Source organism: Lichenostomus cassidix, chromosome 1, assembly GCF_008360975.1.
Source record: "Lichenostomus cassidix isolate B80296 chromosome 1, HeHo_3.0, whole genome shotgun sequence".
NCBI classification, from domain to species: domain Eukaryota; kingdom Metazoa; phylum Chordata; class Aves; order Passeriformes; family Meliphagidae; genus Lichenostomus; species Lichenostomus cassidix.
In genome coordinates this window covers 73,323,531-73,343,658 of record NC_139479.1, presented here as the reverse complement: position 1 = coordinate 73,343,658, position 20,128 = coordinate 73,323,531, and the positions used below count along the sequence as shown (strand labels likewise).

Genomic DNA, 20,128 nt, shown 5'->3' with positions numbered 1-20,128 from the left:
TATTTCTAATTTGAAGTTCTGCAGGCTGAAGTAGGATATTATATACCTTCCAGAGTCTGATGTAGACATTAGGTACAAAGCGGAGTTGCTAGGAGACCACAGATGGAGCAAGGAGCAGTGCAGTATCGCAGCAGCTTTTCACACAGGGCTGCTGAGAATGCCTGCATCAGCAGTCAGCCTTTCACAACTTAAACCAGACAACCTTTGCTGCTTACGTAAAGATGTACATTTGCTGAGGACCATTAAACTGGTATAAAACTAGCACACCACAACCTGAATAATAAGCAAGGCAAGAAACACTGCAAAGCATTACACAGACAACACTTGCTACTCTCTCTCGTTTTTGGGAATGGCCTCTCTACTTAGAAAATAAAAATCCCATTTACACATACAAATGTTGGCACTTTCTACTTGTGTCCTGGGCCCAAGAGGCATATCACTGAAATACAAAGAGGAATACTTAATGAACCAGCAGAAGATGTTGTGCACTCTAAAATTCATTGTCCATTTCCATGTTATTTAGGAAAGGGTGTCACTCACTGTGGCCATAAGCCATTACAATCCACAGAGCCCTTTTGACTCTTCTGTGCCCTTACTCATCAGGCAGAGTTCATGCTAATTAAAATTTACCATTTGGCCAGTAGAAAGCATTGGTTTATCAAACTCAGGCTTTTATTATTCCAGTCACCATGATCACAGGTATTTAAATAGACAACACAAACCAAAACTAATTCAGCTACAAGGCTGTAAGGTCACACATCTTAGGCAGGCTAAAGTAATGGTTCTACTCATAAAGCATTATTTGTCACCTAAGTATGGACAATTGAAGTATAGAAACTCTGGATTGCACCTAAAGTTCAAAGGGAAAGTCTGTGACTGAACAAAGTTGTGAACCTGTGTTTCAGTTCAGCTCCTTCCAGAAGGATCATCCATCCTGAGAGGTCATTAACCTGTTCACTGTTAAGGCAGGACTTACCTGACAAATATTAATTCATATATTTCATTACAAAGTAGACACTGAAAGCATGTCAGATGAATGCAGACTAAATTTACTCTCTCCATTTAAGAGAGAGCTACAATGACAAGTTTAGCTGTACCTGTTCCCACTGTCAGTGTTTGAAATTAGATTATGTTAATGCCTACACTGTTTGAGTGCAGCTTAAAAATCCAGTAATAAAATCGCTTTGGCAATGCACATCTGAAAGTTAGAAGCTTCAAGTGTGCCAAGTACTCTCTCTGGATAATAAACAACTGAGCTAAGGACCAAATTATGTGCCGTGCAAATAAAAGGTCACATCTACCTCACCTGAGAATAAATTAATCAAACTGAAGCCAGTATCAGCTAGACATTTTCTACACTACTCTGTTTAGAGTATTTTACAAACTAGTCATTAAAAAGTGATCAAAAAGAAAGGTGAGGGTATGTATTTGCTTCAGTTTGTGATTACAGTATTTACAGGTCTAATTCTCATGTTACTGTAACATAAACAATTTCAAAGATACATGACATTTTTCTGCTGTTGTGAAACATTTTACAATGTGTTTTGAATTATTGTGGTAGGACTCAACATTAATGTTTTAGACAGGAACACCTGCACACAACTAATCTTGATAACTGTAGTTAATTTCACCAGCTTCATGCAAATCATTCACTTTTCCGCTGTGAGTTCCCAGTTCTTATCTCTTCATGACCCTATTACATACACCTTCATACTCCACAAAAATAAGCAGATAATTTTCTCTCAGGAAATCTCATTAGTCAAAACTAGGTATGTTCTGCCACAGCAGCCCTTTCAACAAAGAAAAAAAAAAGAAAAGAAGGTCTTTCACTTTCTTTGGGATTTACACTGATTAATTAGGTAAGATTTAAAGCACAGTAAAAAGTTATCTCAGCAATAATATTCTACAGGAATTCTATATCTGCATTGCAACATTTCACTGAAGGTCAATGCCCTGGAGAATTCTTCTTACAGTATTATCTCCAGCTATTAAAATTAATGTAATTCCACTTTATCTAAAAAAAAAGTAGTAAAATATGAAGCACATCCTAAACTCAAGTAACACTCACTTAAATGTAGGAGGCAATTTTAAATCAATATTTTCAGACTAAAGTCATAAAGCACTACATATAATTAGTTGCACGGAACATGAATCAAAGAAGTGCTTCCAGAGTAAAATGCTATGCTGAAAGTATAAAAATGTATAGCAAATTCTACACACAGTGTCTGCAGCAAAAGTCCTCCTTTTGTACTAAGGCCGTAGCTCATTCTAAAGTAATGGGATTTTGCCTCCAGTAGAACTGAGTTTAAAAATATCACACAGGGAGCTGAAACCCTCTCCATCACTCACAGGGGAATTGATCAGCCCATTTTCTGTTACAAATATTTCTTTCTAGGAGGGCAGGCTGTGTTACAGCCCTGATGATAGGATTTCTGGGTGCTGCTATAATACAGCTCGATCTCTCTTTCTGCAAAACAACAGTTTCTCATTACCCCTCACATCCCAGGCTTTTCACCCAGGTACAAGGAGAGCAGGCACAGAGTCTCCCTCCTGCCCTTGCATTTGCACTGCCTCTGGCTCTGCTGGAAGTACCAAATGCCTGAGTCTGTGTCAGCTGCACACCATGGTGCTCTCACCAGCGTGCTATGAGCTGACTCAGAGCATCATCTGGATACAAACCAGACCTCTTCATACACCTGGTCACCATCCTGGGGTCCATCACTGCTTACTGGCCACACTAGCATTGCTGCAAGGGGCAGATTTTTCATGGTTGTACAAACAAGTTATTTCTGTGATCACTACAATGAATACCTTCACAGGATAACTGTGTACCCAGATAACAATCCTCATTTGATTATCTGCTAATGCACTTTATAGGTGAAAAACTTATCCTAAATTCCTGTTTATGTGATGTCGTATTTTTTTGCTTTATTCATTGACTTTTTCATCCCAACTTTTTGAGATTTTAAGCATCACTTAGTAAGATATCCACTGCTATCACAGGGATGAACATTTCAAGCACTACAAAAAGCAAATACTTGCATTCTGGTGAATTCAGTCTTGAGATGACAACAAAATACATCCATCAAAGTAATATATATATTCCATAAACCATAATCATAAAGTTAGACATACCAAACTGAGTAACCATCAGTAATGGAACAGAATAGTGTTGTTTATTCCTGAGATCAGAAGTTAGGGACCTCCTGTTTGTAGGAACAATATTTTGAAAAATTGCCTCAGACTTACTGAAGTACTTTTCTTACTTTTTCAAAATGGCTTTTAGACTGCTCTGAAAAGAAAAGTCAGAATTTAGTCACAGTAAATCACGAAAGCTGTCAAAGTTATTAAATGTTGGGCATGAGGAAAGCTGCCCTTTGATTTCAAGTTCTTTTCAAATACCCAAATCTGACGTAGGTTTTTCAGTGTAACAGAGCAAAATCTGCATTAGGATTTTGTTATCCAACACACTTGACAAGGACTTTGAAAATGTGACTTGTACTTGTTGACATGAATCACAGATAAGAATTAAGGTCAAAATACAGTCAAAACCCTGCATTTGTTTTGCACACTGTATCAACAGGACCAGCTCAAAGTAACCACATTATAGTACAATTTAATTTGCTGTTTAAAAGTCAGGCCACATATAAATATCTTACAGACCACAATGTGCACTTTATTTTTAATTTTATCGAGTATTTATATATTTTAATGACAAGGCTTAATTGTAAAGGCTGTCATGCCTAAAGTCTCCCATTGAAGGCTCTGAGCTGAGTCCACAGCAATTTTTACAGATACTCCTTGAACTTCAGGTAAGTCCAACTCCTGACTTCACACAGGGCAATCTGAAAGTTAAGCCATATATTCAAGAGCATTGTCCAAACATTTAAACACGCATGGGCTTTGGGCCATGACCACTTTCCTGCAGAGCTTGTTCCAGTTCTTGATCACATTTCCCTTATATCCAATCTGAATTTCCCCTGATGCTGCTCTAAGACATTTTCATGCGCATGGAACATTTGCTGATGGGAACCTGTGGCACAATGGGCCCCTTCATGGTTATTTTTAAGTGAAAAATTGCCAACTAACAAAAAGAGGGATCATTTCAGCCAATTTAACACTCGCTGGAAGGCAAAAGTCATGCTAAGTGAAGTTAGAAATAATGAGTATGTTTTTAACTGTGAGGATCTCTGACATAACCACTAGGAAAAACTATGCATTCTTTGCCATTTGTAGGAGGACTCATGTGACAGAGTGTAGAAGCTCACACCATAGACATCCACATTTAGGTTAAGTCCATAGATTCCCCTTACAGAGAACTGAAAAAACACACATTTTTAGGGCATGATTCATCTCATCCTAGAGTAGACATATAAACTAGGACAAACTAAAGTTGACTTCTCTGAAAGTCCTTATTGCAACAGTTTACAGGGTAAATATCCATGTGAGAGGAATCCTAATCTTAATATATTTTTTAACAAATCAGAATACACCCCTATGTAAGATAAAGACTTATTTTTAAGCACAGCTTCTAGGTTACATACAAAGGTAACAACATTCTACAATATCACCCTCCCCCCTGCCCTGAAATTTATTGCACCTAAAACTGAAGACAGTAAAATTAAGAAATGCTGGTGAGCTTCTCAGTACCTCTACTTTCAGTTTAGGCATGCTGAACTGATTTTTTTCTTCTGAATTCTAAAGAGGTTTATTAGGTCTTTTTGAAAATATTTAGTCATTCCCAGCATTTTATTCTATACATTTTTCCTCTGCAATGTCTTTATAGCCTTTCTTTTACAGATTTTCTTATGCAGACAGTGAAAATATGAGGAATTTTCTGAAAAATGAAAACAGTCACAATAAGTGAGTCTCAGAGTAAAACATATACCTTCAAAATTTCCCTACAATTGCAGCAATGATTCAAAAGAAAGTGAAAATATGAAGAGGCTCTGGAAGACAGCTCTCCCAGCATGTACCAGTGTGGTTTGCATATATTAATTGGCTACAGCTATTGGAAAAATAAATAAAGTCAACCAAGAATTATATCTTTTTAATAGGATTAAAATAATACTTGATTGAAAAAGTCTTAGATCAAAACTGAAAATGCTATGTCTTCTGGTATCTTCAGGCAACATTTGTCTTTTAATTCTTATTTTGTGTTCAATGAATGTTCACATGAAGCTTTAAAAGAATTTTCTTCAAGATTCATAGTCCAACTCTTTTTTTCAGAATGGTATTCTTTTCCATATGTTGGTATAGGATCAAAAGAAGTAGAAGAGCAGAGGAACTTGAAATTGTTACAAAAGGACATCGGGTTTTCCCTCTCCTGCTACCTCCTGTACCAAACAAGGAGAAGGAAATGGCATAGCATGGAAGGAAGCACATTAACACTGAGAAAGAGCAGGCAGTCAACATATTCTCCTTTTATGCAGGTTTGCACCTCTGTAGAAAAGAGGCATGTGGCCCATCAGAGCTGCAGACAAACTGCTGCAACTGTAAATTCTCCTAGCAATAAACAGATTTCTATTGACAGAACACAATGAAATTAATCAGGTCCATGTATCACTAGCTGAGAATAAAGGGCAAAGAGGTTACCTTAATAGGGCTTCCATCTGGAGTGAGAACCTCTTCTGAAAGCTCCATCATCTTCAGTGCCATCAGGGCAATGGCTTTAGCATGACTAAGGCTTTTCTTGTGGAGCCCTGCTGCAACACAGTACGCATCACCTATTGTTTCCACCTGCAGCAATCAGACAAATCCAGTGTTACAGTGTGATAACGAAAGGGAACCCTACCATTAGGGTTGCAATCAAATTGCATTGCTTAAAACATGTGAGCAAAACATCTGTAAATAAGCAATCAGACAAAATATCATAATTACCTGAGTTTGCAAACAGGTTCAGTCAAAACCTGATATGCAACTGCATAGTGGTTTATCACCATTATAAGCAAAGAAGATCATTTAGAACAGTGTATGGTATCAGCTGAGATATGATAACATTTTCCCACAGCAGTAACAGAAAATTGCATTTTCCTAAATGAGAAACTTCTTGCAGCTTCATTTCTTACTATCCTGGCTGAGTTTGCTGTTGGGTAAGAATAGTGCTGCATAATTATAACTCATAATTAGTATTTGACATGCTAGAAAATTATATCAGGAAGAGAATTAGAAAAAGGAAAACATCACCATAAAAACCAGTGAAGACTATCTAACTTCTCATTAGCGAGTAGCTCTTCCTGGTATAATTTACAAATAGATGCTACCGCTACAGACTTTTGACTGCACCTTTCTCCTTTATTTTCAAATAAGAATTGGTGTCTCTCTCTACTATGCAGGCTATCTTACCCTGCATTCCCTACCTGCAGGCATGATGTTGAGCAGACTGATCCCTCTGGTCTCTTCAGGCAGGCCTTACTGCTCTCTTATCCTGATTTTCTTTTAAAAAAGCTGTCCCCCAGGAGGAAGTGGGAGCCAAATGAATTGTAGAAGCCCTCTGGCTCTGGATAAAGGCAGCCTGAGAAACACTGCAGCCCTCGAGGTCTGAAGCTTTATTTACAGCATTGTGTTCTGCAGTTTGCTTGCCCACACATCTGTAACACTCTTGCACAAAATCCATTAACACGGGCCCAAACAGACCTCAAGGATTAGTTTGGGTTTTGCTACATAACTAATCTGGCTTTCACCCTGCACACAACACTACAGGAATGCCAGAAAATGCTTCAGCTACAACTAGGGTGAGAAGAAAGCAAGCACCGAGAAAGGAGTTATTCAGAGAATAAATACAGCTGATTCTTCTCTCTGCAGAGAATCTACTAAGTAGTATACCTGGACTTTCTCAGATTAATTTCCAGTCTTGATAAACTGGAAATAACATCTCAATACAAATAGTACCTGAAAAAGTAAGCATTACATGCAAATGTACCCAGAGCATGAGTCTAGAACAGAAGTATGAGCAAATACTTCCCACCATCAAACCTGATCTGCTGCAAGCCCACTGAGATGTTTGCCATCTTAGCCCTTCTGGTTGATTGTGCAGGAGGATGTAAATATAGATAAAAAGCTGAGGGTCTCTCATAAGCTGAGACAGCCATTAGAGCTCCTTCAATACCTTTGAAAGCTCCTAATAGTACTTGTATATAGAAAAAAAACTCATGAAGGGGTAATCAATACTGCTGTCTGCCTGCCAGTTTTACCCAAGCCATATCTCAGGATGTCTGTCCACAAGAAGCAGAGACTACCCATGCCCTGCAGTTTAGGAGGTCGTTTTTTCCAAAGATAAATGGATGATAAAAGGATGGATAAAATGGATAAAAGTATATTGCAGTGGCTGGTGAACATAAAGAAGCACGGTGAGAAGAAGTATCAGAAGTCTAGAAGAAATAGATGGTAAAAAATTCTCTAAATCAGAAGGAAGAATCAGCAGAAATCCATTGTCATTCTTGAAAATCCTGAATAAACAATCAGTAGGAATTGAGTCTGTGATGTCAAATACAAAAATTAAATACAAATTCTGGTCCTTTTTGAATCACTTAATTTCAGAAGGACTTTTCCCCTTAAGCTGGCTGCACAGATCTGGGATCATATACTGCTCCTGCAGTGTTCAGACATAACTACTTATTTTGTTAGCTTCTTCCCCCTTGGAAATTTCCATAGCTGCAATTTAACAGCTAAATTCCACACACTGAATGTACTGTACTACCCAAAAAGGGGACTGAAGCTGCCTCGTATTAATATTTCTATAAAAATAAAAATTATAATAATGCTGATACTCTTTAAAGTGCTTGTCCCTTTGGAGTTCATCTGACAGCAATACTGGAGAACCAGGGGAAGGACTAGGACTGCTTAGATTGACCTGGTAGCTTAAACTGAACCTGATGAGTACTGACAGGGCTGTCTAATGATTTACCATTCTGTGACCCTGTATTCAGTTACTTCTAAGATTTTCCCCAGCTAAGCATTTAAGCTGAAATTTTCATTATGAGTATCTCCATCAAACTTTAATCTTCATTCCATCCTTCTTCAAAATCAGACTTTACAAATCCTCCAGAAGTTCCAGGAGTTCTTCTAATTAAGATTGTTCATGGCATTTTCATTTGGTCCACTTGTATGGAGTCATAAAGTGACGGAACAGTTTTGGTTGGGACATTTCAAGATTATCTACTTTCAGTTCCCTTGCCATGGACAGAGACATCTTCCACTAGACTAGGCTGCACAAAGCCCCATCCATCCTGGGCTTGAACACTTGCAGGGATGGGGCATCCACAGCTTCTCTGGGCAACGTGTGTCTCTACACCTTCATCGTGAAGCATTTCCTCCTTATGCCCAATACAGTCACTTTGGTTCGTAACCATTGCCTACTGTCCTGTAACTATTGCCCTCGGTGAAATGTTTCTCTCCATGCTCCTTATAAGCCCCATTTATGAGGTCAAAACAAGGTCTTCTCTTTTTTAAGCTGAACAACCCAACTCTCTCAGCCTGCCTTCACAGGAGAGGTGTTCCAGCCCTCTGGTCGTTTTCATGGCCCCCTCTGGACTCACTCCAACAGGTCCATGTCCTTTTTGTGCTTAGGACCCCAGAGCTGGAAGCAGAAGGAGAGAATCACTTGCCTTGATCTGCTGTCGACATTTCTCTTGATGCATCCCAGAGTGCAGCTGGCTGTCTGGGCTGCAAGTGCACATTGCTGGCTCATGTCTAATTTTTCATCTACCAGTGTTCCCAAATCCTCTTCTGGAGAGATGGTCTCAATTCATTCATCCCCCAGTCTGTAATAACCCTGTGGATTGCCCTGACCCAGATGCAGAAACTTCACTTGGTCTCACTGAACTTCACAAGGGTATGTGAGGACATCAAAATTAGAGACTGCAGTAAGTGATACACTGCACTTCAGAATGTCAAGCTGGGCCCCTGAGTGAGGCAGATGCACACAGAGAAGAAGGGAATTTCTCTTGTCTCAGCTGAGGAGCAGCAATTGGACTAGAAATACAAAGCACTGCTTATAGCTTGCTCCACAGTGTCCTCTGGGTAGATCCTGAAACTGTGCACACCAGAGTGCAGCCTATTCCATAAATATTCAAGTAAATGTCAGTAGGATTAAAAGAAAAGGAAGGCACTACTCAAATTATCTAAAAATTGCTGCACTCAGATCTATTCGATGTTCTTCAAAATGATGATATACAGCAATGAAACTCTAGAGGAAATCTCTACCATGTGATAAACTAGATTCTGAGGTTTTGACTTTGTAATGTGACTATCAAGACGCATTAGTAGTAGTATATTTGATTTTTATATCCTTCCTAGATACACATGCAGGAAAAGGTATTTTGCTTTCAATCTTGTAAGACTGGAATGAATTATCCCAGTTCTTAAAAAAAATTAAACATATTCTGTTCTGAATATTAAAGCCATTTTTGCATATGACTGGCAGTTTACTATTAATAAGATTTACTATCTATTTTTTTTCTAGTTAAACCAGAGTTTCTTACTGCTCTGAATAGTTGTAGCTACTCACTGATAGCCTGGGCTACTGTTACCAACTTTTCATCCCTTTCCATTCATTTGCACTTACCGTAGCCAGCTTCCCTGGAGCTTTCATTAACTGGGAATTAATACACAGCACCATAGAAGTGAAGTTCAACTTGGGTTTCAAAATTACATCAATCCGTAAAAACTGCATGATAGAATTTTTATTCCTAATGAACAGACTAAGAATCCAGGAAATATTGCAGGTACTTACACTGTTATACAAAAGCCTCCTCTAAAGCCCTCTCTGACTCTCAAGTCACTGGAAATGTCCAAATGTTTTCCAGTCAGGCCCTCAACAAATCATGTATTAAAATTAATAATTATTTGAAGTAGTTGTGTGTACTCTACAGTTCAGTAAAGCTTTCTAGACAGCTATCCCAACACTGCTGAATACTGAAGAGTGATAATGCATAACACTTGCAGCAGGAAGCAAATGCCTTCTGCTTTTGGAAAGTCATTTCTATATGTCCAGCTTCTGTTAGTCCTTGGTAGACCTGTATGTCTGCTTCAGATGTGAACTGTAATTTTTACAGATGGTGAACCCTATAGTAATTGTCTTACAGTCACTTATTCTTAATTCATAATAATTTCAGGTGGAATACGACTTGCAGATCATTTTGGTAGCACAGAAATCAGAATGTAATTTCTCCAATTCTAATGTGTCCAGGGAACAGAGATCAATACAATAACCTGTTCCCTGGGAAGCTCCAACAGGTCTCTTCCAACTACCAGGAGCTAAACCTTGTGTTGTCTTGCGTTACTGAACTGAGAAACTGGATGTTGTAGCTGGATGATGTTCCCTGGGTATAAAGTTGGGGTGTTGATTCAGAGACAGTTTATAAGGGAAAATGCGGTGCATTGAATTAACATCCCTGCTTTGCATCCTTCCTCATGAATGCAGGAATATGCACCAATCATTACATTTGTGAACTTCCAGAAGTAACGAAGGAACTGAAGTGACACACATGGGGCAGAAATACCATTTTGTAAGTGAAACCTGAAATGGCAGGCTAAAGATTTTTCATCAAAAATATTCAGGAATTCAAATAGTCTAATGAGTCTTACTTAAAACCTTTCTCAAAGCACAGCTTGAAAATAAACATAAAAAATATAATTGCAGGGGTCACTCTGTGGCAATTCTAATCTGAAATTCCTACTGCAATCAGAAATATTAAATACATTGAAAGAAGTAGCTGGAGGGAGAATTTGAGCTAGTTTTAGTCCTGTCTCTCTCAGCAGGTTTCCTGTGAAAGCCCAATACATAATTTGTATTAAAACTGTTACAATGGAGTACTCATTACTAATTTTTTTCATCTAAGAGACATAAGTAAGTCTGAGTACATGTTTTTTTCATGAGTTAAATTACACTTATATCAATAAGGCATCTTTGTTTACAATCAAAATTAAATACATACCAAAAATTGGACTGAAATTAAAAAACTGCTGTCTTCTTTCAGAGAGAAAACCTATCCTTAACAGCATGTATTCTGTACATCCTTCACCTTCCTCTGAAGGGTACTTATGAACTATTGTTTTCATTTCCAAAATACTGACAAGGCTGCATAGGTCTTGATTATCTCATTCATAAGGGCTCTAATATTTAGTACCCATTTAACCTAAAATAATTTATGTCACTGTCTCTTATAGCCTGTTCAATGGTGGTTTTTTTCAAAATAAATTGGAAATAAAAAGTTATTCCAATAGCCTTCCAGTTCAGAATAAAGAACTACAGGATACTCTTGTTACACACAGATGCCCAGAATATAGGATTACTTTGTAAAGCAAATATGTAAGACTTGCGTATCAAATGTTTGTTCAAGGATTCTCTTCCTTGAGAAAAGTTAATGTTTGAGGAAAAATATATTATGCTGCTCAATTTTATTCTGTGTGTGTTTTCCACTGACACATATGTATAATCTATATAAGTGTATCACACATATACAGTTTAGATAGAATAACCAGACTTAGATATTCTTCAGCCATGTCTTGATTTGTCACCCTTCTTTTTATAGAGTAACAGATGTTTCTTCCAATTGAATTGAGTTTCCATATGCATCAAATCCTGATTGTGGCCTCCCCCCTTTCTGTTATTTTAATCACCAGAAATATTTATTTCTGCTTAAGTAAGTATGTGTTCATAATCACTGTAATTTTAACTTGGCAAGAAAACTTGGAATATTAAACCATTTCTCTATGCTCCACACCCTGTTTACAGACGCAGTGTACAAAGTGTATATGCTATATTTAACTGAAGAGAAGATCATTACTAAACTGTTTCTTATCACATATGAGTAATCTGCCAATAGCCTGAAACTAACCTACTGCTGGGAGATACTCTATAAAACTTTGTTTTATAAAACTGAAATAATAATAAATTGCAGTTGTAATTATATCAGTTTCTTCTTAAAGAGCTCTAGAGTGAAGAAAACTGAAATAATGAGCAGAGAAAGGGGTAATGATTTAGCTAATTGCAGTTTAATGCTCTCCTATTCATCACTTAACTTTTCTCTCTGAGAAAACTAACATTTCTAGTTTGTTTGTGGGTTGGTTTTTTCATGTGCACTGAAGAGCATTATTCTCCATCCTAACCTGCCTTTCCTTTTGCCTGTTGCCTATGCATGTTTACCCTCTCCCACCCACATACAGACACAGAGTTCTTGGTGCATAAAATGTGTATTGAGTAGTTAACACTTTTCAAAATATAGTATGTAAAAAAAAAAATCTAGAATTTTTAAATATATCTGTCTTTTATAACAAAATCTGTGGGTTTTCTTTCCTGATAATAACATTATTTGCACCTGCATCAACCTATAGTTAATACCAAACTGGGGGGACAAGTCAATCGTGAATTTGGTCCAGGGCAGGGCTGCCATCCTGAGTGGCATGGACAGGCAGGATGAATTGGAAGCTTAAGAAATTCAGTACAGACACGTGCAAAGACCTGTGCCTAGGAAAAAATTTCTCTGGAACTGATGCAGCCAACTTCCTGAGGAGCAGCTCTTCGAGAGAGACCTGGGGGTGTTGTTGGACAGTTAATGGCACATGGGCCAGCAATGAGTCCTGGGAACAATGAGAGCCAGTGATAGCCTGGATTTTTGAACAGAAACCATGGGAAGTGCCAGTCACTCCCTCTCATCACATCCATTGTATAATTTATAGAAAGTCAAGCTTTTAATTAATTGGTAAAGTATTCTAAAGGACCTTATTTAAACACAACAGAGTATCAGTGCTCAGTGGTGATGGGAGTTACTCTATAACAAATACAACAAAAAACAATGTAGGTAGGAAAGAAATAACTTGGGTTGATGCTGATTGTATGAGAAAAATTAAAATGCAGTGAAAACTCCTTTCACTCAGTTAAAATACACTCTGTGCATTAAACATAACATGACATCAAATTATAACACGATTAAATAACTATAAGGGCACATGAAAAGCAGATGACACTAGCAGGGAAGAAACAATATTTCAGCTATACAGACTGCAAGCTGCTGAGATGCAGACTACACAGGTGAGATTCAGTTCACCTAACCAGAAATATGTCTAATATTGCAATCTGAATATGAGTTATTCATGCTCAATTCTCTTCATAATCAATGAACTGAATGGGAACTCTTGCTGAGTTTCCACATCTGACCTGTGCTAAGAATCTTCCTCAGAAAAAAATCAACTTCACACTTAAAAAAATTCACACCCTATAAAACCAATCTTTCCTCTGTCGACTGTGAAGTCTAAATTACTAACTCTATGCTAAAATTAGCATAGTTTCACCTCTATCTCAGAACTGCAGAACAGAAAAAATTATTTAACAAGACAATGTGAAGAGGCAGAAGGAAAGATTGAACTTGGAACATCACAGAGGCAGCCAATTTTAGAAGGACATGGCAAGTTCTGGGAAATCAAAGAGTCCTTTAGGAAAGCTGATGTCTAGATTGCCAGATGAACCAGTGGAAAAAACCCCTACACTCTATAGAAGAGTTTCTTTTCCAGTCTTCAAGATTAACCCAGAACAGTATTTACTGGAGATATGAACCTTAAAGGATTCTCATGATTACACTAATAACAAAATCAATGGCATCTAGCATTTTAATTTTGATTTGAAGATCTGGGTTTAGTTTCTTAAGGAGCAAAGTCAGAGTAAATTCTGTATGTACTCCTCAGCCTAGACTTACTGGATCATATCTTAGCTTCCTGCATACCCAGGCTGCATTTCCATGGCAGCATACAAATATGAAAGGAGATGGTTTTATAAGTTTCATCCCTGCATGAAGCCAAAATTCAGGATGTGAATGGACATGGCACTAGAAATGATCAGGAACTACAAAGACCTATAATAATCCTGTTCATAATCCTGTTTGTCCATATTTCATTCCATCTTGCAAGACTGAACTACACAGTACCTCAAAACTATATATTTCTTTTATTAAAGCTGAAATGTCTTCCCTCTGAAGGAATACAGTGAAATTCATCCTTAATATGAAATTCTTGCAAGTATAAATGTAAAGGAAACCTTTGAAGTTATTAGTATCTCCCAAAGGGCTTTTGTTTCATCTCTTTTCTGCCCTAAGTTGTACAGCAAGAGGATAAGGAAAAGGCTGTGGCATATGGCAGAGTGGTGATTCAGACTTATCATTTGGGCTTCATAATTCCTGCCTATGACTTCTGGTTCAGCAGCAAACAGGACAGTTTTTTAACTTCTATGGGACAAAGACTGAAGAAAATGGAGATTCTCTCCATTTTAGTTTTAAGTCAACAATCTCAGGACTCATCACAGGAACAACTTATTTGATATCCATATTCCATCTCAAGATGTCATTGACATCTCCCATATTTCCTCCTATGCAGACTGTTCACCCTATATCTCCGCAGATCAATAATAATGTTGTAACATTCTCATTCATGATGGAACTCACGTTATCAAGTGTCAGTCACACAAAAATGTAGCTTCAATTTAATATACTCATCTGTACTCTTTCTATAGTAACTGAGGAGGAAAATTAATGTCCAGGACATGATGGACATTCCATCCTGAATTCTGTGAACCTCTTTTTTTTAAACCAAGTACTTCAGGATGCAAATATGTGTATCTTTGCTTAACTGCCTGCTTCCATGCCTAGACTGTCATTTGACATGCAAGACTCCTCCCATGGTGTCATCAGCACGCTTTTTCTGGGCATTGGCTGAAAAATGGGTTTATGTGGGCCACAGGCTTAGTTTGTGTACCTCTCAGAAGACTCTAGGGGAGCTCAGTGCCTTCAAAAGTTCATGTTCCTGCTCCCATGAAGAACCTCAAGCCAGGTAAAGGACTGCATGAGCATGTTGACTGCTAGTGCTACAATACAATTTGTCAGCACAACAGCAAGATCCTGTTTAGCTCAAAAAGTCCTGGATCTTGGCATGCATATTTTGGCATGCAGGTCAGGGGATGTTATTAATCACTAAGCAGAGGGAGAGCAGATGTGAAGTATTTTGGGCATCTTGCGGCGAGAGACTTGAACAAGTCATTTAACCTAAAATACAGATTCTAAGGAAAGAAATAATAAATAAACATGCCGGAGAGAAACCAGATTAGGTTATTCCCCTGAGAGATTAAGAGTGTGTGGTCTTTCTCTGGAGGTGGTGCAAGTGCAGTTCAGAAAAGCCTCCTCTGAGCTTGGCCTAGGTATTCTTGATCCTGAGGTAGCTCTAGATCCACATTTCTGTCTACACAGTGAAGAGTGAATACTGTCCTTTTTCAAATTTTATCAAAACCTGTTTGGTTTTTTGCTGTTGTGTGAGTACAAATTAAGGCCTAATTCTGTTTCATTTTGAAGTTTTCTCTATGCTTTTTCTACTGCAGAGATTTGTCAAAAAAGCTTTGGAACTGTTGAATTTTGCAACACTGTAAAGCTTAACAATATTAGTCAGCAGTAAAGCACTATTTATAGATTCCCAAATCTCTGGTATATTATAAAAAACTTTCTAGTTTGGAAAGGATTTTCAAGTTTTCAAGACAGGATTTGAGAACACACTTGTTTTCAAACAATCTCCTTTAGTTTCTACTTCATGTTTCAATCTCTCAGCTTCTGTCTCTGAAGTTTTCAAAATTAACTCCTAGGTAGTGGAACCTTGTGCTCAAGTTTCAAGGTAACTTTGCAACACTTTCATGATATGACATCTGCTCTTGGAAATACTTCAGGAAAACTCCTCCCATGTGAGCAGGGATGGATTACAGGTGTCCAACTCTGAAGTTCAGAACTCTGTTCTTCTTGTAAAGCTCATTTTTTAAAAGAAGTGACTTCCTATAAAACCAAGCTCCTTTCCCAGGAGCCTAATTATGAAGCAATTGCTTTTACCAGGCCTGAGGGCATCTTATTTTTAGTGAGTTTAATGATGCTACATACTGGCAAGTTCAGGAGCATTTTTCAGGAAGAAATGTGTTTGAACTCTTTCTATAGCACCTATTTAGCAGTCTTAAGCACAGATCTTTCAGTATGCAATATGTGGAGGAACTCTTTCATCTACACTGCAATTCAGAGTGCTACTTCCTTTACAGAAGAAAAAAGACAAATAGTACTTGCCATGTAGAATTACTACCTAGTAATTTTAAAAGAGGGAGTTTTTTTCACTAGTTAAAAGAGAGTCATGCCAGAAGACTTGCAGTCTATATGACATCAATATTAGGCTTGCACACAACAACCATGGAGTACAAAAGTCATAATGCATAAATTATTTCTCTCTTCTGTAGGCAAATGTGAAATTGCAAAAATCAGACCAATTATCTCTGATGAACAGAAAACGTCCTGGCTGACATTCTGCCTTATTGCAAAGTCAAAGTACAGAACAAAATAAGAAAATGTTAATACAATGCTCTATGACCTAAAAAACACAGTTTAATGTAATTGTCCTTCTCCAGATGTAAGAGTGGTCTTAATTTGATAAGGTATCCCCAGTATTTAAACGCCTAGTTAACCACAACATATTCCTCAAGGTTACACAAGCTTTAATTTATGCGTCCTGAAATTCATATGTTATCTAGTTTCTATTAACTCAAGTGTCCTCCATATTCCCTTAAATAATTTAATAAATTAGGGTACAGCTATGAATGAAAATGTTGCATCTTGGTATATGAAAGTCCAGCCATATGTTTTCATGATTTTGCTATATATCCCCCAGATCTGGCACAATACCAGACTGTTTAAAAATGAAAAGAGCCAAAGTGGAGGGAAAGTGAAATTTGTTTTCTCCAGTCTCTCAGAGGTACTAAAATTTGGAAGGTGAAAAAGCCTGACAGAATAAAACAAAGGACATAGCATCAGGGAGATCTGTGTGCTGGAGGAGAAATGCCTTTAGCCATGGTTCCTGCATAGCCACAGCATTTGGGAGTGCTCCTCAGCAAGAAGCAGGAAGGGCACCCTTCTTGGTCCCATTCAAGCTTACAGTCAGGCTTCACATACAAACTGAGGACTTGGAAAGCACTCCCAGGACCTGGAAGTTGGACATAGACTCTAAGGCTCCCACACAACTTGAGAGAAATGGAGCAGGGTGATTACAAACAAATGGGTGCTTTCTAGATGAGAGAAAAGTGTAAGGAGAGAGACGAAGAAAAATAGAAGGAAATATACACAAGTATGGTATCCCTGAAGAAGTAGTTATATACAGAAACAGAAGTCCTAGACTCTTTAGAGGATTCTTGGTTGATATATTGCAGGAGAACATGCACAGATGTTTTAGTACTTTGTGCAGGGCTGTATGTTTGTAAAGCAAAGAATAACTCTTCTGGAGCCTAAGTGTCTGTTTACTTCATTTGCAGATCTCCCTAAAGACAGAAAGTGTAAATTGTCCACAAAGCTGGAGAAAAATACATGCTTAAAGTAACGGGAAGTCTTAAAATACTCTTGAATTCTTGGGTGGTGTTACACCAGATCTGCAGGGAAAATCCGTGAAACCTTTTGTGTTTCTTAGGTTTGTTTTTTTACCCCTTAACTTAATCCAAGAGCACTTCTGAGCTCCCCAGAAGGATAGCTGCCCCAGCTTTTCTCTGACTTCATACTGGAGTGAGACACACCAGTGTCCCAGCAAGTCCACATATGGGCAAAGAGTTCAAGGAGCAGAAAGTGCCATAGCCTGCTCAAAGGCAGAGAGGAAAGAAGGTTCAGGAACCCTCTGTGGTGGGACCCAAACAGAGCACTGTGCTGAAAGCAGCACTACCAGGCTGGGAGGCACCATAGAGAGAGTGAGGTTCTGGGCAATGGAAATCTTTTTCTATTACCCATTTTCATCTATTACACATTCAAAACCCACTGACTTTAAACTACTGGGAAGAGGCAAAACCTAGTACACTGATAATCCGCAGAACTGCACCTACCCGTTTTTCAAAAAAGGTATTTTGCAATATTTTATGTGTATCGTATTGCTCATGTAAGAGTACCAATATCATTTTACGTATCTTAATTGCATTTCCTGCATTTTGCATATGCCTAAGCTGAAGTTTAGAATTTCAAAACTTCTCAAAATGGCCATGTATTTGCACTGAACTTAAAAGGTTAAAACTGGATGGAAAGATGGCAAAAACAACGGCCATCAATTTTACACGAAAACTTGGCGACTATGTTTTTTAACTTATGAAGCATAAAGCCTGGAAAACCAGAATAGTCTGAAGCTCATTACCCTGCTTATTGCAGTATTCTTTAGTCATTATAGCACTCACAGCAAGGTTGAGAACATGTATTTGAATATGTACATGTATCAGGTCTCAAGACGGAATAGTCATGGCACTGAGAATATACTGGTATTTTCTGTAAAATTAATACAGATTTCTGCAACTTAAACTACTAGCATAAAAATGTGAAGTGATAGTCTTAGAAAATGTGAGTTTAAAATTAGATCCCTAAAAGCATTGTATCACAACTAAATATAAATAACATTTTTCAATACTGGTGAGTATCAGTCTTGAATGATTGCAGGACAGTCCAGATTTCCCACCATTTTTTAGTCTCGGGTCTTTACAAGGAGAAAACATTAAGGCTGTAGACAGTGTTAGGCATATAAGATCAGAAAAGAAAGATCAAACAAGACTAAGTGTATCATGTGGACAAAAATAAAAGCCCAAAGAAGCTGTGTGTGGTACCACTCTGAGAGAGTGCCAGTTTAGCCAAATAATGAAAGTGAAAAGAAAGCAGAAATTCACATAACAAAGTTGTGGATTCTGACTGTAAAATTAACATATTTAATTTTATTGTCTTATATATATATACACTCAATAAACTTTCAATTAAAATTTTTACAGAAAACATATATAGAGAAGAAATTCTGGCAGCTGACCACAGTTCCTTTTCAAAAAATCATTTAGAACTCTGTGCTTAGACATGAAAAATGGGACTTAGCACTTCACAGAAAGTGAAGTATAGTGTCAGGGAAAATCTACATCTTCAAGGACAAACGCTGTTTAGAGAAAGGACAAAGAAACTCACACCTACAGGATAACACTTGGTTCTGCTCTATTTGGCTTGACATTAGCCAGCCAACAGATATAGCCACACAGTCAGTGCACACACAGCCAAAAAAAACATGTACAGTAAATGCTGCCTTTACACAGTAGTTAAAGGGTGCAAAAGGGAAATGTTTCAGAAGGGAAACTGAGGGGGAAAGAGCTGAGAAAGCAGACCTACAAAGTCAGAGGGACTCAACAAGAAACAAATATTTTAAATGAGCCAGTGTCAAATATATATTACATGAAGGAGAAAGAGAAGCTGTGGGAATCTTAAGCAGGGAAGATTTCAGACTGCAGCGTTAAGTTTTAAATGCCAGCAGACATGGCTGCAGCATATCTAAATAGCTTATTTGATAAAGAGATGGCTTAACTGGAGCATCATTTCCCAGTAGTTGGCTCATAAACAGCAGGAACTCAGATGCAAAGAAAAAGAGGTCAAAACAGTCAGTCCAACCAGTACATATTTTACCCAAAGCCACGGCTTTCAAAATTTACTGGGCTATCTCTCCCATGACTTCTGCTCCTGGAGTCCATGTTTCTACTTGCATGTCCACAAACACTAGCTTGCCAAGCATCTGCAGCTACACTGCTCTGAGCTGCACTCCCTGCTTGACAGCATCTTTTTTTCCCATTCCTCAGCTCCAAGCCAAATATAATTAGCTCTGATAGTCAGCACCACCAGTTTCCAAATGCATCACCAGGTCTCAGTTTTTTCACCTCCTTTCCCTTCTGTGATTATCACGAACATGTCCCTCTTAATCTTTTCACTAAGGCTATGGGTCAGCAGATTCTTTCCCAGGTTTCACTCTCTAAAACACAGATTCTTCTAGATTGCTAAAACTGTCACCCAGGCTCATAACACCATGCATCTCAATTACTGCAATGTGCTCCCTCAGCCTGGACAAATGAAATCTGTCACCACTGGTATCCATTCAAAATGCTGCTGTGAAATTCATTTTCTGAGCCCATCATCTGTCTGTGTCATTCTTACCTGTGCCTCCATCCATTCGATAAACTTTCCGTACCTCATCAGTTGCGGCTACTTACTTTTACTTCCAAGAAATTTCAAAGTCTGTACCCAACAGCTCACTATGCTTGCCCTCTATGTCTGACTTCTTAAATGTGGGGAATTTT

At 38.0% G+C, this 20,128-nt stretch overlaps 1 protein-coding gene across 2 annotated transcripts in view; it reads right to left on the bottom strand.

The window, feature by feature from the left end:
- GUCY1A2 (guanylate cyclase 1 soluble subunit alpha 2) overlaps positions 1-20,128 on the bottom strand; it is a 135,222-nt gene that overhangs the window by 36,007 nt on the left and 79,087 nt on the right. For both annotated transcript variants that reach the window (XM_085064016.1, XM_085064027.1), the window contains exon 6: positions 5,596-5,739. In XM_085064016.1, coding sequence (XP_084920142.1) covers positions 5,596-5,739 — 144 coding nt within the window. The remainder of the gene's footprint in view (positions 1-5,595; positions 5,740-20,128) is intronic.